General features: G+C 50.5%; 1 protein-coding gene across 2 annotated transcripts; it reads right to left on the bottom strand.

Moving 5' to 3' along the window:
* Window positions 1-207: 207 nt before the first annotated feature.
* On the bottom strand, window positions 208-14,643 carry FADS1 (fatty acid desaturase 1). Of its 2 annotated transcripts, XM_058526700.1 has the most exons (12): window positions 14,309-14,643; window positions 12,225-12,335; window positions 11,438-11,635; window positions 10,611-10,712; window positions 10,377-10,505; window positions 6,604-6,664; window positions 5,100-5,176; window positions 4,092-4,189; window positions 3,786-3,882; window positions 3,427-3,506; window positions 3,200-3,325; window positions 208-2,851 (listed from the first exon to the last, which is right to left on the bottom strand). In XM_058526700.1, exons 1-12 carry the CDS (start codon window positions 14,498-14,500, stop codon window positions 2,800-2,802), a joined length of 1,323 nt encoding a protein of 440 aa, XP_058382683.1. In that variant the 5' UTR covers window positions 14,501-14,643; the 3' UTR covers window positions 208-2,799. The 2 variants fall into 2 exon arrangements, with proteins under 2 accessions (XP_058382683.1, XP_058382684.1); XM_058526701.1 differs by lacking the exon at window positions 11,438-11,635.
* Window positions 14,644-20,069: the final 5,426 nt, after the last annotated feature.

Genomic DNA, 20,069 nt, shown 5'->3' with positions numbered 1-20,069 from the left:
CCACCTGTGCCTTGGTGTTTTCTGGAGGGTCCTGGTGTTCCTTCCTCTGCCCAAGGGGCATATGCAAAGTGGAGTCTGTGCGTGGACTTGTGTTCAGAAAGAAGGTAGAGCCATAGAGCTAGATAGTAACTTATAGCAGAGGCACAGGGAGTTCTGTCGACATGTGCAGAAGAGCATCGTCGAGTACAAGTAAATAATAGCCTTCACTTGGGTCAAAATCAACTTTTATTTCTCAGTATTACTTCATGGGGATGTGGTAACAAAGTTGGCACACACAAAAATACTGATATCCAGTCTAATCAAAGAGAATGCCACCGGTGAAGTGGTAGGAGGATGAAAATAACAAAGATAAATGTAGAAGTTGGAGTTCTAAAAAAGTGAGTTAAAATGTTAGTTCTGTCACAATCTGTGACCAGAAGTGACTTGTCCTTTCTAAGCCTGTTTTCTTATCTGTCATTGGATTTGAGATCACTTGTGTTACCATTGTAACAGTCTGCGCTTTTTGTCACTGGTGTGTCCCTTTGTGGCCATGTGAGACCACACTGGTCTAGGCTAAGGAGAGAAGGCCACAGTGGTTGAGGTGCTTTGAGGACCTGAACTTTGGCTCAAATTTCACTGGGTTTGCTCAGATTGGGTAGCCTGGGGCCACAGCCAGATCGCTTGACAGGCTGGTGACACCACACCCAAAACTTAGGTAGCAGGGAACAGGGATGGGGAAGGATCAGCACCTATTCTGGAGTGAGGAAGCCAATGAAAGTAGAACTCTTCAGTTCTTCTAATTTGTCTACCCAGGCTGTTTTAAACCAGGTTCTGCCCAAATGGAAAAGATTTAAACTCTTCTGCAACCCGTTTACCTCATTTTTTTTTTTTTGTTAAATCTTTTTGTCTTTGTTTTAACAAATTTCTAAGTAATCACCACAGCCTTTCCATAGGTGGTGCCTTAACCCCATCCCAACATGCCTTAGGACCTTCATCTCCCTGATTGCCATTCTCTCCTAAAACTAAATGTGAACTCTTCTGGGGCTCTGCTTTTTCCTTCTGGTTTGAGGTTCTCTCCTCCCAGTGTCCAAAATGGTCAATATGCTGAATAGATGATGTTGAACAGGCAGATAATCCCCTCACCTGAACCGAAAGGCTGTGGGAGTGGGGAGGGAAGAGGGTGTGAATGCAACTGACAAGCCCTGGGAGTCAAGGTGAGACTCCTGGGGCACATTCCTATGTTTGCTCTCTAGAGATGGGTTAAACTTTTTATCTTTTAAAAACCCGGAAATTAAAAAATCATATTTCAGTATTAGACTGATACACTTTTTTTTTAGTGAGGAAGATTAGCCCTGAGCTAACATCTATTGCCAATCCTTCTCTTTCCTGAGGAAGACTGGCCCTGAGCTAACACCTGTGCCCATCTTCCTCTATTTTATGTGGGACACTGCCACAGCATGGCTTGATAAGCAGTGCGTAGCTCCGCACCCAGGATCCAAACCTGTGAACCCCGGGCTGCTGAAGTGGAGGGCATGAAGTTAACCACTGTGCCACTGGGCTGGCCCCTAGACTGATATACTTTTAAAGAGATTATCCTAAATTCCTACCTAATCTCCAACAGAGAAAGATGCCTAACAACGATGATCACAAACTTTTGTGTTTTTATCTTCCTATTTCTGGTTTAGAACTATGAAGTGATTATATTTAACCCACTGCTCCTACTCAAAAGTAATGCTATAACATAATTTAAGTTATAGAAAATTTCTTACAGCCTTTACATTCTTTGTGACTGAAACTTGTGTTTTCCTCATGACTGGTAATTCAGTATCTCCAGCTTTGTCACTTGTGCTCACTGACTGCTATTTTATTAAACTTGGAATTACGGGCAGGGAAGCAAAAGGGAACCCCTGGGAACCCCATTTGTTTCTAGGGAGAAGACTAAGTTGTCCCATCTGCTCACTTGTTTGTGGAGCACGAAGTGTTCTCTTCCTTGGGTGGTGGTTAGAGTGAGTCAAAAGCTGAAGGGATTTTTAATGGCCAGCAACTCTCTCTGGTAGCTGTTTTGGCAAGACCTAGGATCTAATGCTCCCTCAGTACCCTGGATGGAACATGAGACCAATATCAGTAGTGCCAGGATCCTTTAGTGTCAAATGTCTCTAATAACCACAGTCCTAGCCATTGCCCTGCCTGCTTCTGAAAGTGGGAAAATTGCTTCTCTGGGAGCCTGAGGCAGACATAGGGCACATCTAGCCCTAGAGAGTGAGCTGAGCTCCCAGGCACTGTGTCGTGCCAGGTCTCAGAATTCTAAGCACTAAAGTTTTCTTTCTAAGTCTTGCTCAAAAGGTTCAGCTGCCCTATCTCCCCTCCAGCCTCTGAACCTCAGATTTGCAAGGAAGGGTGGAGAAGGCACTGAGAAGTGGACCAGTGAGATGCATTTTTCCCTTTCCTGGGTGGAATTTTGGTGCTGAACCTCTTCCTGATTTCTGGGCTCAGTCAGTCCTCCCTATTCTTCTAACACCCTCCTGACTCCCTCTTTGCTCAGCAACCATCTGCATGTGCCCAACTAGAAAAAGGAAGCAACAAAACTCTCACATCCCTACCCCAATGGCTCCATCCCTCCTTCCCGGGGGCCTGCCTATTCCCCCACCCCTTTTTGGGTCTTAGATCTGTGCCTAGAAGATAAAGCGGGGGGAGGTTTGAGTCAGAACCTTTATCTCCTCAAACCCACCCCCTCTGGATATTAGAATTGTAGTGGCATTGACCCTCAAGCTCCCCTCTGCTTTGGCTCCAGAGGCTCCTCTTCCAGATGGGGGGCTGCTGTTATTGGTGAAGATAGGCATCTAGCCAGAGCTGCCCGGACTCCTTCAGTGAGCTGCGGGGGACAAGATGGGAGCACACAGTGAGGGAGATAGGGCGGAGCTGCACCAGAAGCCAAACTGCCCACCAGAAGTGCAGTAGTAAGACTAACAGAGGTATGGAGGCCCCCTTCCATGTGAACACTCCTCCCCTTCGCTTCTGAGAAGGCTTGGGCCATGGCACTGAGAGCAAAGGCCTGAGCTGGCCAAAGAACCAATAGAGCGCCCTGCCTTTGCCTTGGTGACCTCTATGGCAGATGCCTGGGGAAACCTTCCTGTGGCTTCCACCCCACACTTCCCCACCAACCCCAGTGCCCCGCCCTCTTCACGCCCTCCCAGCCATCTTCCCAGGCTCAGATACTCACTGGACAATGTCGGCAAAGGCTGAGAACAGGGTCTTGGACTGGTACTTTATGCCATACTTGGCACACAGGGACTGCACCAGGGGAGCCACTTTGTGGTAATTGTGTCGAGGCATCATAGGGAAAAGACTTCAGGGAGAACAGGGCACAGTCAGTGGCTTCTACTTCTCTGCTCCCCCACACACGTGGACCCTCCCCCAGGACCCTGCTTCCCAGGTCTCCCCACTTACTGGTGCTCAATCTGGAAGTTGAGATGTCCACTGAACCAGTCATTGAAGGCAGACTTGTGGACGTTGCATGTTGCCTGGAGCTGTAGGAAAAGGTCAGGGGAGAGCATGGCTCTGGGTACCAGATGGAAAGGCCAGGCCAGCCTTCTCCAGGTAAAGGTGGCTGAGAGGAGGGGGTGTGGGACTGTCCCTGGGCACTCCCTTCTCCACATGATGCCAGGAGAGAAGCTTCAAGCTAATGAGGCAATGCTATTTGGGACTTTGTTGTTACTACCTCGCACCCCCCACACCCTGTGTCTGTGCCCACCCACTCTTTTTATTAGTTACTTTATGCCCAGGTCTTCCAAGTGACTGTCCCTTACCTGGGTGGAGAACCAGTCCCTGTTCTGGTCATGATCAATGTGCATGGGGATATGGTTCATCTGTGTCACCCACACAAACCAGTTGCTTTCCAGGAACCTGGGGGACACGGCACACAGACAAAACAGTACAAGCGGAGCCCAGAGTTCTTACTCTCCTTCAGAGAGTTGCTCCAGCCTGCCACCTTCCCGAGCCAAAACCTGAAACACCCCCTGCTACCTGAATGCCCCAGCACAGCCCCCAGAACAGACAGGTCACTCCCAGACATCTGCTTTTCTTTGCCAATCTCCTCCCCCATCAAATACTACCTGACAATGAAGAAAAGGCCCAGGAAGCCTTTAAGTCCCAACAATGGCACATAAGTGAGGAACATGCGGACATAGAAGGTGATCATCCAGGTCAAATCCTGCCGTGAGAGGCAGAGAGCATTAGGACTGGCGCAGAGCACCTCTTCCTCTTACTTCACCTATTTGCGTGGTGCAGCTGTTCTCCTGGGTCCCCAGACTGGAACACTTAGTCACTATCAGCTTCTCTCTGTTGACCAATCCTGCAGTATCTAGTGCCACTGCTCCTTCCTTCCATTCCTAGTGGCCAGCCCTCCTTGTCTGTTTCTTTCACAGGTGCCAAGGCCTCCAGTGTCTCCCTGCCTCCAGCTCCTCCCAACCCATCTGAATCCTTCATCCTTTCATCCTGCTGCCAAGTGAATCTTCTAGGACCATGGCTCAGTCTGTGCCAGTGCCCTGATCAAATCTCCAATCACTTTTCTGTACCATATTCCTCCCTTGACACTCGAGTCCTCTACATGTCCAAGGGCCAAACTCGCCCCTCACTTCACAGCTCCTCTGCTCAGAGTCCATCCTCCCGTTACCCCACCTCTACCTGTCCTCCAGGGCCAGCTAACTTTTCTGATGCTTCTCATCTACCCAGATGGAGTCAGGCCCCTTTTGGAATCCCAGAACCTTCTGCCTGTACCTCTTCTCTGGTGTCAGCCACATCCTGCTGCATCAGAAGTTTCCCAAGAGTAGGTGCCGTGTCTTAGTCATCTTCCCCACTCCCCAGCCTGGCCCCTGGCTTTATGCCCAGCCCAAGAACCTCAGGAGATACTGGCTGAATGAAATAGGGCACTGGGAGTCAGGTTGCCTGCTAAGCCCCAATCATCCCACCTAGAGATAAGGAGGGTCTATACTGGTTCTATTACTTTGCTCTAAATTAGGCCTGGAGTGAATCTCAGTGGGATTTCCCCTGGAGACCCCCTTTCCCCTCCCTCAGGGTCCTGGAGACAAAGGATGTGGGACTCTTGGGCCATGGATACTCACCACCCACTTCTTCCGCTGGATAACAAAATAGAAAATATACCACTGGAAATAGAAAGGCAGCAAGGCTGGGGGCCCAACTGGGGAGGAAATGGAGACAGGGAGGAGGCGTGAGCAGCATGAGGGCCACTAAAGGGCCAATCGGTGCTGGAGGAATGGCCTCTGGCATGGCGCTGCCCCTTGCCATCTACTCCTGTTGCCCCTCCAGCTGCCTTGGCACCCCAGTCCGGTGAAACCGGCAGGTACTGAAGGTGGGCATGAATGCGAGGGTGAAGAAGGCACAACCTCCCAAGAGGATGCTCGGGGGTAAGGGGTGGGAGTGGCTTTCTTTTCCAGTGGAAGAGGGCAGCTGGGGAGACTCAGGCTCCACGCATGGAACCTGCTCATCTCCCACGCCTTGAAAGGGCCCTGCTAGTACTCCCGGAGCTGCCCTGGCCATAGCCCCGCCCCGTCAGGGGCCTTACTACTGGCCCTGTGCCTGTCCTTGCAGCCATCTGCCCCGTGTTCCTGTCTGCTCCACCATGTAGGTGAAGGGACAGGAGCAGGAAAGCGTGTGTTGGGGTGGGGGGCGACCCTGCTGATCCTTCACAGGCTGAAAGCTCACTTCCTTGGACTAAGGACATGAGCTTGTGTCACCCAACCTGAAGCCCTGGAGGTCAGCTGGGGGCACAGACAGAGGGGTTTCACTTAAAACTGGGAGATGAAGAAGTGGATCCTGCCCCTGTGCCATTCCATTTCCTTTTCCATGTTCCTTCTCTGCAGGGCCCTGATGCTGCTTATAACCCCCTGCATTACAATGCCCACCCATGGCTCCTCTAGCCTGATGTGCCATGGATTCTAACATTCTTTCTTCCAGACATTTCTGCTCCACCTTCTACCCCATCTCCCTTCCTCTAGTAGGAATGATTGGTAATAGGCAGTTAGGATAAACTCCTTTGAACTAAAACAGGATCAATGGAATTAACTCCTCCCTTCCTTTAAAAATTTGAATTTTTAAAGGCATTTTAAAACTCAAATTTTAGGCATTATGGAGCAGATTTTTAAAACGGAATATATAGCAGTCTTCAGAAAGAGCTTTAGACAACCACAGAAATGTCTTCTCAGCTCCAACCATTCCTCCACTCCCTCTTTGGGTCCAATCCTCCCATAGCTACGTCTACCTTTGTCCCCCTGGGGGTTGGACTGTGCCCCACTGGGTCACATTGGTCCAGGTCTCTGTTTCCTACAAGGTTTGAGGTTTAATTGGGATGGCCCCACCTGACCACTCAGTTCTCTTGTGGAAGCCAGGGTGGGACTAGAGGAACTAGTTTGCCCATAACACAAATGACCTTTGACTAAAATTAGCCCAACTGTTGACTTGGCTCAGTTGACATGGTAGGTTGCGGGTGGAGTACTTTCTCCAGCCCTTACTTAAAATACCATAATTCCTTGGGGGGTCATTTCCTCCTCACATCCCTTCAGCACCTCCTCCCAAGGCAGTCCCCCTGTGTTGGATGAGGACACTCACTCAGGAAGAAGTATTTGTGCTGGTGGTTATATGGCATGTACTTCTTCTTCTGTTTCCCAAGCTGTGGAGAAAAGCAGACACAAATCAGCACCCACAGACCAGTCCTCTATTCCTTTCCCCTGTGACGTTGGCTTTTCCCTGCTCGGGAGTTTAGGCCTACTCCAGGGGCTGTCAGCTTGTGGGTGCTATTGGAAGGCTCCAGCAGGCCCAGCCTTCCCTCCAGCACCTGGTGCATAAAGCCCTGAGCTGTGATCTGCTACATGTGTCACATCATGGCATGCAGCTCAGTGGGCCGTGCCCAGGTGAGGCATGTGCACAGGTCTGCAGGTCCTCAGGACTCTTCATGTTCATCCAAAGACACCTTCATCCTAAGGTTTCGAGGCTCCTTCACCTCCTGCCCTTCCTTTCTCCTATCTGGTACTTTTTTGACCTCAGAGTCTCCATGGACAACATTTTTGTTGACGTGTGTCAACAAAACAACATTACCCCTAACACAGGTCAATATTCTTTGTACATCCAGCCCCTGATCCTCTCCATCAAAATCTTTTGGTCTCTTGACTTCAATATGAGCTTTATAAAATTTCTTGAAAGCTAAGCAAAGTTTGGCAAGTATTTGAGGAAAGGATACCAAGAACTTAACACTTGGAAGGTTCTGGCAGTTTTTCCCAGTGGATGGTGGTTAATTTGTAAGCCTAGCTGCTGAAGAGACAGGCTTGGGCCGCCAGGTCAACCAGTCATCTGGAACCTCCTAGCGTGGGTGCACAGAAACATGACAGCAAAGCTCTGCTGTCTCACTTGATGGCTCCTTCTGCTCCTCTTGCCCTAATTAGTTTTGATGACCAGACCACCACAGGGCACAGGAGGAACTGGACCCCAGAGCAGAATGCTGACTTATCCTTCTTTCATGCATCCACCTGCTGTTTTGACAGGTCATTTATTGAGAGCTTATTCTGTGCAAGGCACTTCTGCTAAGTGAAGCATTCTTTCTGTATTAACTGATGAATTCAACAAGTATTGAGCCCCTACTCTGTGCCAGGCACTGTTCTAGCTGCCAAGGACACAGAGGTGAACAATATAAAGTTCGTACCCTCATGGAGCTTATAATCTGAGGAGAGGTTGCTGGTGATAAACTTGCAAACAGAGCTCAAGGTAATTAGAGATTAAAAACAGGAAAATATGACAAAGTGAGGTAGGCAGTGTTTTGGCTAGGGTGGTCAGATATGGCTTCTCTGAGGTGCTGACAGCTGAACTGACACCTGAATGATGAGAAGGAGCCAGCAGTGCAAAAAATTCAGGGAAGAACATTGAAAACAGACAGAATAACCAGTACAAAGGCTTGGGATGTTCAAGGGACAGAAAGAAGGCCAGTGTGGCTGGGAATAGTAAGCAACAGGGGAGAATGGTTGATAAAGCCAGAAAACTAGGATGGCCAAATCATGTTGACCTTAGAAAGCTCTGCTAAGGCCACCACTAATGGCCAATGGTAAGGCCATTGGCGTCTGGGTTTTATTCCAGTGGATGGGAAGCCACTGGAGGGCTTTCAATGGGTGCAGCATAATCTGCTCTGTGCTTTGAAAGGCTCACTCTGACTGGAGGTGGAGAGAATGAACTGTAGGGGGCAGGTACAGTGGCAGGGAGACCAGTGAGGAGGCTGGAACAGTAATCTAGACCCCACCTGGACCAGACCAGAGGATGGGAAACAGTGGAGATGGAGAAGTTGATGGATTTGGGATACATTTGGGAGGCGGTATTAACAAGGCTTGCTGATGACCTGGATCTGGGTGTGAAGTTCATCCCATCCTAAGCAACATTAACTGAGAGGAGAAAACTGGAAGAGGAGCATCTGTCTTGTTTGGCGGGGTGGTTGGGCAGAACTCTGGCCTCCTATTTTGGAACTGTGTGGAAGGGAGCCCCATACACTGCTGCCTCCTTAAATGGCAAGCAAATGCCATTATGATCCAATAATTGCCCCGCTGTGTTTCAACTCTCGGAGGCCAGAAAGGTTGTATGGAGCGTGAAGTGTCCCCTGCATTTCCTTTTTCTCCGGGAGAGTTGAGAGACACTGAAGTGGATGCCACTGGGTCAGCATGGGGATCAAGGTCCATTTAAACTGTACCCAGAGGGGCTGAACCAAGCACCAAGCAGCCTGTAGGCATTTACTAACAGGCAGCCTATCCTCAGCCTCATAACTAGGCAAAAAAAAAAAGGCTATTTTGGTCCCAGATCATTCTCTATTTTTAGTGTGTACAGACGGGGGTTTCCTGAAAACCCTAGTACCAAGAGCAATAAAGGCAGTGGTGTGAGAAGGTTCTCTTCCACAGACTCCCACCTTTTTTTAACCCTCTGTAATGACAACAGAAGTGCTACCAAGAGCCCCATGCTTTGCCCAATAGATAACCCACGCTGCCCTTGAAGTAGCCCACTGAGCCAGGTAGGGCCAGGACTGGTTCACCAGCCGCACACTGTTGACCATAACACAGTGTTGGATGTCTAGCAAACCAAGAAAGCCCTGCCTAGGAGGTGGGAGGATAGGACATTATCCACAGGTAGGGCATAAGCCTCAAGCTAGGGGCTCCTGGTGCCAGGACAGCCAGTGCTGCCAAAGCCTTTCCAGAGTTCTCATAGCCAGAGGGGACAGGAGAGCCAGGCTACCTTGAATTCATGCCTGGAACTGAAATGTGTTTAACAACAGTTTAATTCTTGGCATGCTGAAATGTAATAAAGTAGGGGAGAGGAAACTGGCAGAGCTCTGGCTGCAGCCTAGAGGCTTGGGACAAAGGTTTTAAATTAACTTTTCGGAGAACTGCTCGCCAAAGTCTCCTATTGCCTTATGCTCACCAAAAGCAGACCAGGTCTCTACTCCCAGGCCTTCTTTCTTTAGCAGCTGCATTACAATTTTTGCTCACAATCTCAGGTGACAACTCAAACCCAATGCTGACCACCCAGGAAGTCAGACTGGGATCAGGTGGGTGGGAAGAATTACTCAGTGAATGAATGTTCTAGGCACTGGGCATCGAAGAAGAGTAAGACAGTCCAGCCCCTGATGGGGAAGACTGTGACAGAGCAGGATATCAAAGTGTAAGAGAGAGGAATACAAAGTGCAAGGGGGTTGATTCCCTGGGGTGGGAGTGTCAAAAAAGCACCCCCCTGAGGCCGGCCCCGTGGCTTAGCAGTTAAGTGTGCACGTTCCGCTACTGGGCTACCGGCCCGGGTTCAGATCCCGGGCACGCACCGACGCACTGCTCGTCCGGCCATGCTGAGGTGGCATCCCACATACGGTAACTAGAAAGATGTGCAACTATGACATACACCTATCTACTGGGGCTTTGGGGAGAAAAAGGAGAAGGACTGGCAATAGATGTTAGCTCAGAGCTGGTCTTCCTCAGCAAAAAGAGGAGGATTGGCATGGATGTTAGCTCAGGGCTGATCTTCCTCACACACACACAAAAAAGCACCCCCCAAGGAGGGCCATCCATCACCTTTAAGGACAAGCAGGGTTGGCACAGTAACCTCCTGGTCATCCTTTGGATCCTTAGCAGCACGTGGTATCTTTATGAAATAACTATTTGCTGACTTGAGTTCACTAGGGAGGACTCTGTCCTGGGCAGCCCCTTTACTGCCTCTTGCCTCCCACAACTTCCAAACAGCCAGCCAGCCCGGCCCGGCCCCTCATGTCTTACCCACACTGACAGCATTGTGAGTATTTCCCCCAAAGCCCTCTGTGCTGGCTGGTCCCCATTCTCCAAGACCTTTTTACTGATACCTCCACTCACCTCCACAGAGAGGATCTTCCCTAAGGCAAAGAAGAAGGGGTGCATGTTGATGTCTGGGTCTTTGCGGAAGCAGTTGGGCTTGGCATGATGCTGGAAGTGCAAGTGGTTCCACCAACTGGCGGGGGCCCCCTACAGAAAAGCAGGGACATGAGTACGAAAACCTAGTGTTCCCCCTCCCCACAGGCAGCCCTTCATTGACCAGAGTTTCAGAGAGCCCCTCCTCATCCCGTTGACCTTCAGTTGGCCCATCACAAAATGATGTAGCACGTGGTTCCATGTAGAGGTGCTGAAGACGGACAGGTGCCCAAAGTCATGCTGCAGCCAGCCAGCCTGGGCCTGCAAGAGAACAGTTAGCCCTGAGAGCAGCCACCACCCCAGCGTCCCTCCCACCGACCTCAGCAGCTCCTTCAGCCTCTCCCTCTTCCTTCAGCCACCTAGCCTGTGATGGCCGCAGCACCCTAACTGAGCACATCAGGAAAGGAGTCAGGACACCTGGGTCCTAACTCTGGCTCTTCTCTTAACTCACATGAGAGTTCCCTTCCCTGTTCTTCAATTTCCCCAGTTCTGGAGCTCTGTGCTTTATGATGTCTACAGAACTGAACATCCAGAATATACAGAAAAGGACAGAGAAGGACAAACTCAGAAGGCTGGGCAAATGGATTCTGCCAGCCAAGTATTAGGGCCCAAGCATATTAGCATGTTGGGCAATATTGTGGTGGGGAGGAAGCCAAGCTCTGCTGAGAAACCAGAATCTTGGTTCTTGGCAGATTTGGGCTGTGGCAGAACCTAAACACAGTTTCAGAGGATAAACTCGACAAGAAGAAGGGAACCCTTGGAGGAGAGCTGGAGAGGCAGTGAGAATGAAGATGCGCATGTGGCTAATGAGCAGATAAAAGCCACAGACAATGAAATGTGTGTTCTCTTTCTGCACTAACTCTCCCACATGTCCTCAGCTCTGTCTTGGTCAGAAAGCAGGGTTCCTTGGCTTCCTCAGGGGTATAAAGAGCTTTCCCCAGGGATGCTGAGCACGGCTGTGCTCTTGACAAGCCAAGGGCTCTCACCTGAACTGTGCTGAGCAGCACTGCACAGAGGAGGAAGGGTACGAAGGACGTCCCAAAGACCCAAAGAGTAAGCCAGGCAGCAACATCCAGCAGCAGGATGTGCAGCAGGTACAGCAGGAAGAAGACATGGTTGGGCTTCATGAGCCCCATCTGCTCCACTGTGGCCCGCAGCTCCCGGAACTCATTGGTTAGCTCTTTCTGCATAGAAGAGTGGAGGGGGTGGGGCTGTTATTCTTCCCAGCTGAACCCAGCACCACTGGAGACCAGGACCCTGTTAGTCTCAAAGACCTCCTGCCGAGTTAGCCGTGGGAAGCCCACAGTCCTAGGTAAAGATGCCACCACACTGAGGAAGGATGACAGGAGGAGGTGTTATGGGACCATACCTAAGAGCAGGTGGTCTTTGGAGTTAGACTTGATTCAAGTCCCTGCTCTGCCATTTACTAATGGTGTGATCCTTGGCCATGTTGCTTAACCTCTCTGAGCCTTGGTTTTCCCATTTGTAAATGTGTGAGGATTATATGAGGTTATGCTTGGCACAGAGTATGTGCTCAATAGATAGGTCTCATGTTGATGATGGCAGTGATGGTGGTCGCAGCCTTGTGAGAACCATAGCTTCCAAAGCCCTGCTCCCCTTGGGCCTGTGACCCAGTAACTATGCAGGAGAAGCAGGGACCTCAAGACTCCCAAGAACTACTGACTGTGGTCACCTGTGATCCTACCTACGCCTTCTTTCTACCTCTTGCCCCCCAACAACCACAGGGTCTCCAAACAGCAAACCGGGTCTCACATTCTTAGTGGGCTCAAAGCTGGGCTGCTCAGGAGACAGTTCTCCAATCAGGAGAGAGTTCATATACTTCCTCACAAGGCCCTTGTTGATGTGGAACGCCACAAAAGGATCCTGCAAGGATGGGGAGAAGGCAGAACAGTGAGGAAACCAGCCCACCCACCTCTGGACACCTGAAGGGCTCACACTAAAGGCCATCCTCCTGATCCAGCAAGGAGGCTGTACCCAAGTTCAGACAGACACCACCTGCTTCCAGCCAGCTGCCCTTTGCAGGTGCTCAGACCTTTCCCAGGTGTCCACAGCTCAGGATGACCCAGCATCTGTGTTCTAGTAACGAAGGCACCACACTAAGGAATAGGAAGCACGGGTTGGTGAGGACCACAAAAAGACCTGCCTGGGCTGGCCCTTCCTTTGGGCGTCTCTAGGCACAGCTTTTGCACTTGAATTTAGGTATGGGTGAGCAACAACCAGAAGGGATGGGGTGGGCTATGAGAATTCTCTGTCTTTTTGTGAGACTTGTAACAAACCCCTCTCTTGAGTCAGCGTTCTCCATAAAATGTGATGAGGGAGACTCCCTATGTCCGAACTGGGGAACTTTTGCGTTCTTCCCCCTTCTCTGCTGCTGTTCAGGTGGGGTTCCATATTTCCCCTAGCACTGTGACCACTCCCTGCCCCCAAGGAGGCTAATTTTGATTATGCGAGGTGGGGTCCTCTCTGTAGGTCCGGTGGCCCCAGGCGCTGTTGGGAACCGGCAGACGAGGCGGGATCGAGGGCGGAGCCGGCGGCCGGTGGCACCACACATCCGGACCAATAGCGGTCTCCGCCGCGGCCAGCCCCGGCCCCCGCCCCAAATCACACTGCAGGAAGCCCCGTCGTCTGTGCCTGCTCCGTCTGCTCATGCGCCGGTCCACGCCTTCGCCTGCGGCCGCCGTCTTAACGCCCCACTAGTCACTCGGGGTGACCAGCGCAGGCTCTGGCCTGGAGCCCCAGGCCGGCCGCGTCAGGGGGAGGGGCAGGTCCTCACCCGGAAGCGTCTATACCCCTTTACGACATAACGGGAACCCCCGAGGCGCGCTCCTGGATGGCAAGGGCGGAGGATGAGAACATAAGGAGTTACGCCGCTGGGCGCGGGATGAGAGATGGATGTAGGGGGAGGGGACGCGGCGAAGGGAACGCTCCAATCTTTGGGTCCCAAAGGGTGATCCCTGATTCTCCAACCCGTTAGGGAGGCGCCAGGTGCCTTAGCTCTGAGAACAAGTTGTCTGGAAAAGGAAGCAGCACTACTGGGGCTGGGGCGCGCGCTGACCTCGCAGTGAGGCCCGAGGGAGGAGGGACGTGACCCCGCACTGGGCTTACTGCCCATGAGTGCAAACAACGGTCTGCTGCGGCGAATAGCTGGAGACCCCGCTGGCTTGCGGCTGCGTGACTTCCCCGCAGGATTCGAGGACCGCTCCCGGGGTCCTCGCTAAGTGCATGCTGATGCAGGCCGCCCACCTTCAGCACGCCGCCCCTATTCCCTTCTGTGCACCAGCAGCCGCTAGCCCTCTCCGGCCGGTGCGGCCCCTTCCCCACCCTCCAGTCTTTACGCTGGGCGGGGGTTCCCAAGGCAGCAGGTGCCAGGTGGCTCCCGCCTCAGCCCTATCCCCGAGAGTGGCTCCCCTCCCAGCCACCGAGACAGGTCGAGACTCCCTCTCCCTCCACCGACCGCTCCTTCCTCGGCCTCGGCAGCACCGCCATCCCCGGCGCCCTGCATCCTCGCTTTCCTCCCCGCTAGCCACGCTGGAGACCGCAAACTCAGGGCCACAGATGGAATGCATGCATGGGCGGCGCAGCCCTTTGTTTGTGTGTGCACATTGCAGGCCTCCATCCCAATCCCCCAGACTCCAGTTTTAACAGCCGCTCTCTGCCCTTCCGTGTCCGCAGCACACCCAGTCACCGGGCAACAGGTATGCTCGGGCGCCACCGGCTTTCCTCCGAATTAGTTGGTGTTCGGCCGTGGGTGCCAAACTTCCGGTCTCTCGCACTGAGCCTCTGGCCGCAGCCGCCCGGTCCGGCCTCGTCCCGCATCCCAGTCTGGCAGCACTCACCGTGGCATCCTGCCCGGCGTAGTGGCTTATGACCCGGGAGCCCCCGGGGTGCCGGCGGGTGAACTCGCTGATGTTGTACACCTTCCGGTCGATCACCAGCCACCGCTCCTTCTCGCGCCCGGAGCGCTGCGCCACCTCGTCCCAGGTGAAGTAGCGCGGCGTCGGCCCCTGGGCCGGGGTCTCGGGGGCCATCCGGGCCGGCGACACTGAGCGCCAGCCCGGCAGGGGCTGTCACGCGTGTGCTCGGGACCCGCGGGGTAGGGCGCGCCGGTCTCGCTTACTCCGGGAGCCGGTCCTCTGGTGTGCGTCCGCCGCGGGCCGCCCGCGCGCGGGGTTTTCAGCACTCTCGGCACGGCCCGCCGAGCCTCTCTGCGCGCGCTCCTATTGGTCGAGCCCGCGGCGGGGGTGGGAGCGCCTGCCTTCCAGCCCGGCCTGGTGCCAGCTGTGGGTGGGCCACGCCGCAGGGCCGTGGCAGGACTGGGGAGGGCGCCGAGGCGCGCCCCCTCGCGGGCTCCTTGGAGGAGTTGCCGCTGGATCCTGCTTCCCGGATCTGCGGCTTTCACTCCCAGGGGGCGCAGCGGGCGGATAACGGTTCTTGTGGAGGTTCCCAGGTGCGGGGGCCTGGCTCGCGGGGGCCTGGCTCGCGGGGGCGGCTGCCCCGAGTGCGCGGGCGGCCATAGGGTTCTGGGGTAGGAGTTGGCTGGCCCAGGGCCGGGGGGCGGCGGCCGAACTGGTAAGTGGGTGGATGGAGGGCCCGGCGGCAGCGAGGGAGGCCTGCGGGCTGGCGGGGTTGGGGGTGGGGTGAAGGCTGGTAGAGAGGGGCTGTCCCCGGCAGCCGATGTCGTCCAGGCGCGGAGGCTGTTCCTGCGGTCGAAGCTGTCCTACGGGGCTCGTCTTTAGGCTATGGACATCCTAGCCAGTCTCCGGACACTCACCTTCCAGGGATCCGCCTGATAAAAACTTCCACCTCCTTGCCACACCGCTCCACCCATTGAGCTGCCTCAAGTAACAGTCTGAGAACCCGTGGCAGTTATCTTGTGAACAGCATAGTTATGGTTTATTGGGTTGGGGGGCCGGGAGTGTTAATGCTTTACTTTGCTCAATGTGACGTTAAAAATGCCCCCAATTTTTGTAGCCCTGTTTGCATTTTTTGTTTGTTTTCATTTTTGTTCTGTTTAAATTAACTGGGATCCTTAAGTAAAAGGAAATGGCCCAGCATCTCCTGACCTCTAGGAGGCCTTGGGTGAAGAGCCTGGGTCTTCAAGCTGAGGTATCTCTTCTCCATCCTGGAGGCACCTGGGAACTGTAGCAGGCCTTTAAGTAGAGAGATTTGGGGCTCAGATCTCTGGGCTTTAGGAAGGAGTGGGAAAGCACCCGAAGGCTGGGGGAGCCGGTCAAGAAGCTGTTGCAGTATGAAGAGACCCAGAGTTTATGTGCTGAATTTTCATTTATTTATTCAACAAACACTTAAAAAGCACTTACTATGTGCCAGACACTGTTCTTAGTGTTTTACAAACATTAACTCTTTTAATACTCCTAACGACCCTATGAGGAAGGAACTATTATTAACTTCAGTTACAGATGGAGAAACTGAGCCACTGAGAGGTTAAGTATTTTGTCACAGCTAGTATGTGGCAGAGCCGAGATTTAAACCCACCTGTGCTCCTTACCCCTAAGGTCTGCCGTCTCTCCTCTGATTACACTACTATTTGGGCACTTTGAGAGGACTCTGCAGCCAAGGGAAAGGCAGCAGAGCTTTATCCCAAGCATTGCGCTGGAGTCGGAGACTCTAGGAGTCAGGCGAGAGTGATACAGAATAGACTAGGAGGAATACTAGGTTTCTGGTAGAAAAGGACCTTAATCCATTCAATCCAAATCCCTCATTTTATAGAGAAGAAAGTTGGGGTTCAGAATGGGGAAGGGACTTTCCAAGTTTCCATGGGGAAGCTCAGGTGTTCTGGCTTCTAGTTAAGATGCACCTTGCTCAGGAATGATGTACAGCCAATTTTCCTTCAAAAAAAATCCTTGCCCAACAACTTGGGGGTGTGTAACAAGAGAAATAAAGTGATTTATACTCTTTGATTAAGTAATTTTACTCTTGGGAAAGTGGGAGGCGGGAGATGGCAAAAATGTTTATAGCAAATTTAATAGCAAAAATTGGAAACCACTGCAAGTCTTGATAATAAAGTCTTCAAGCTCACTGGCGTATATTAACACAATGATACTGAGTAATTAAAAATGACCAGGATGTGAACTGTATTGATAGGCAGAAAATACTTTGCAGTGAAAAAAGTAGAACCCAATATAGTATGATTAGGATTATGTTAGAAACTCATGGATAGTAAATAACAGAGGAGAATCTGCCATGATGAGAACATTTTATAGTTTAACATTCTTAAGTTTATTTTTCTATAAAGTTGCTTAATCTCATTAAAGAAGAAGAAGAAGAAAGACCTTGCTTCAACCATTATTCCTGTAGTGAAGGTGCTGTGGGATAAGAAGCTCTGTTATACGTCTAGTAGGAATGTAAATTGGGTAAGCTTTCTGGAAAAATAGTTTGGCAACTTTATTTAAAACCTTAAAAATGTTCCCAATAATTCCATGTTAAGAGATATAGTCTAAGGAAATCTTTTTGGAAAAATATTTATAAACAGAAAATACTCATTGAAGCAATATTTATGATAGCAAAAAAATGGCAACACTCTAAATGCCCATCAGTGGAAGATAATGTAGACATTAAAAATAATGTGATAGGGCCGGCCCAGTGGCTTAGCGGTTAAGTGCGCGCGATCCGCTACTGGTGGCCCAGGTTCGGATCCCGGGTGCGCACCGACGCACTGCTTCTCTGGCCATGCTGAGGCTGCGTCCCACATACAGCAACTAGACGGATGTGCAACTAAGACATACAACTATCTACTGGGGCTTTGGGGAAAAAAAAAGGAGGAGGATTGGCAATAGATGTTAGCTCAGAGCCGGTCTTCCTCAGCAAAAAGAGGAGGATTAGCACGGATGTTAGCTCAGGGCTCATCTTCCTCACACACACACAAAAATAATAATAATAATAGTGTGATGAACTTTTTTTTTTTTGGTGAGGGAGGTTGGCTCTGGGCTAACATCTGTTGCCAATCTTCCTCTTTTTGCTTGAGGAAGATTGTCCCTGAGCTAACATCTGTACCAGTCTTCCTCTATTTTGTATGTGGGATGCCACCACAGCATGGCTTGATGAGCAGTGTGTAGGTTCGTGCCCGGGATGCCAACCCATGAACCCCGGGCCACTGCCAAAGCGGAGTGCATGAACTTAACTGCTATGCCACTGGGCTGGCCCCAATGTGATAAACTTTTAATGGCTGAGGAGATAATCACTCTATAGGAAAAGACTAGAAGAAATTGATAACAGTGATTGTTTCTGGAGAGGTGGAGCAAGATAATTTATATTTTCTTCAATATTTTCTGAATTTTCTATTATGAGCACTTATTACTTCTACAGTCAGAAAAAGTTTATTTTTAAAAAAACATGCCCCTTTAGGATGATTCTTTTATTAACCCCACCTACCTAAAACCATTAAGTGTTTCATTCAACGTTTGCGGAGTGTCAGCTCTTTGTCAGTTACTTCAATATCTGCTGGGAATAGAAAGTCTAGTACCATAAGGATCATGCCCAGCTAAGTCCACTGGAGAAGACCAGCAAACCACTGATTATAGGTCAGTAGGATAGATGGAAATTACTCCTCTTTCTGATTCTCAAGATTTAAGCTGTTTGTGTGATGTGAATTTGCATTCATGTTTCTTTGCTTTGCAAGTGTCAGGTATTTTGGCTACCTTGCGAACTAGATTGTAATCTGGGGCAGGGACTATGGATTCTGTTTAGTGCAACCTGATATCCAAAGTACCCTAAATTTGTTGAACCAACTCATGGTTTCAACTTGAAAAAAGTACAGGTTAGCAAGCATATAGGTCATTAGTCAGGTGTCCCATTGCCCTCTTAGGTCCCTATCCTCCTACACACGTGGCCATGCAAATTGTAAAAAATCCATTTCCAGGCCAGAGTGGGAGGCCAACTGGACAAATGATTTGCCTCGTGGGCTCTGTTGATCCTAAGTTAACTTGCCTTATCCAGGAAATTAGTCACATGCTTAATTCCAGGTTGGAACTTGTGAATACTCCTGATTCTTCAGGCGAAAATTACTAAGGGAACAGAAAGAAATCAGCTTAACACCCTAATGCCAATTCTAATAAGACCATATTTAAGTAACATAACTGCTAATGGCTATTGGGATAACCTGAGATGTGAGTTCAGATTTTGATGCGTTTTGGCGAGGGATCACAAATGCAATAGACAACGGACTGGAGCCTTTACAAAGTCCACAGGTGTAGGAGGCAGGGGGTGCTCAGCTCCTGCTGCAGCCTTCTCTCAATCGGCACCCTTTGGGTCATTAAAGAGTAAAGCCATTTTTGTAGTCCCTAGGTTCCTGTGAAATTAGGTAACTATGGGGACGCAGTGAGCACAATGCCTGGCACACAGTAGGCACTAATGAAGTTAACTGAATCAGTCTTTGTTTTAAGAAAAATCATCTATAATAGCTCTCTAGGTTAATGTCAGGTAATATATTATTACAGAATAATTTATGACATATGGTGCTTAAACTACAGTGAGAAAGGATCCCGAGATCATACTTCTATTAGAGGCAAAGGGAGAGCTAGAAACAGGATTCTTTCATTTTACCCCATTCTAAGAACATGGGAGGTGGGGGCTGAGGGGCTCATGGAGGATGAACTCATGGAATTTCCTTAATGCAGTCTTCTTCTTATTGTTGTATAGAGTATAGACGCCTTACAAACAGGTACATTAAACCCACTATTTTATAGATAAGGTGACTGAGAACTAAAGAGCTGGAGCCACACATAAAAAATAGGAGATCTGAGGCTGGAATTTTTTCCAGGATTCATTTGTACCTTTTAGTTCGTCTCTGCAGGAGTTCCTAAACAGTGGGTTCAAGAAATGTGTTTGCATAGAGGTTAAGACTGTACAATCTAGCAGCCACTGCCTGGATTCAGATTCTTTCTCTGCTACTTGCTAACTAAGAAACGTGTTTGCTCTAAGTCCACCCTGGTTCAAGGAAGAGATGGCAGGGTCAGTGTCGCTGCCCTTGCTTCTCTGGGGCACCTTCCTCCCAGGCCCTTAGATCTGCCTCCATAAAATGAGAGAAGGCAGACCTGAATAGGCCCCAGACCTTCAGATTTCTTCTGGAAATTGGTCTGCAGTGCCCCAGGCCTCAATGTCAGCTTTTTGCTGACCTTTCAGTACATCTTTACAGTACAAAGAATCTCTATTGAAAATAAAACAAAAAGGTGAAGCTTAGAATACTGATAATGAGAACTGTATATGTATATGATGACTGTAGCGAGTCATCATATACATATACCCTAATATATTTAACTTTTTCCCTATTGTTGGACATTTGTTCAGAAGTATTTGCTTGTAGGGGCCAGCCTGGTGGCATAGCAGTTAAGTTCGCGGGCTCCGCTTCGGCGGCCGGGGTTCGCATGTTCAGATCCCGGGTGCGGACAGACGCACCACTTGTCAAGCCACGCTGTGGCGGCGTCCCATATAAAGCAGAGGAAGATGGGCACAGATGTTAGCCCAGGACCAGTCTTCCTCAGCAAAAAGAGGAGGATTGGCAACAGATGTTAGCTCAGGGCTAATCTTTCTCACAAAAAAAAAAGAAGAAGTATTTGCTTGTATAAATGTTGCAGTGGTGAA

Source organism: Diceros bicornis, chromosome 31 (assembly GCF_020826845.1).
Source record: "Diceros bicornis minor isolate mBicDic1 chromosome 31, mDicBic1.mat.cur, whole genome shotgun sequence".
NCBI classification, from domain to species: domain Eukaryota; kingdom Metazoa; phylum Chordata; class Mammalia; order Perissodactyla; family Rhinocerotidae; genus Diceros; species Diceros bicornis.
Note: the sequence above shows the minus strand (reverse complement) of the source record. Positions and strands in the feature narration are given on the sequence as shown.

Coding starts and splice junctions, on each gene's coding strand:
- FADS1 (XM_058526700.1), bottom strand. CDS start 14,500: ATGGCCCCCGAGACCCCGGCCCAGGGGCCGACGCCGCGCTACTTCACC. Junction 6,665..10,376: donor GGAAGATCCTCTCTGTGGAG/GTGAGTGGAGGT, acceptor TTTTCTCCACAG/CTTGGGAAACAGAAGAAGAA. Junction 4,190..5,099: donor TCCAGCGGAAGAAGTGGGTG/GTGAGTATCCAT, acceptor CTCTCACGGCAG/GATTTGACCTGGATGATCAC.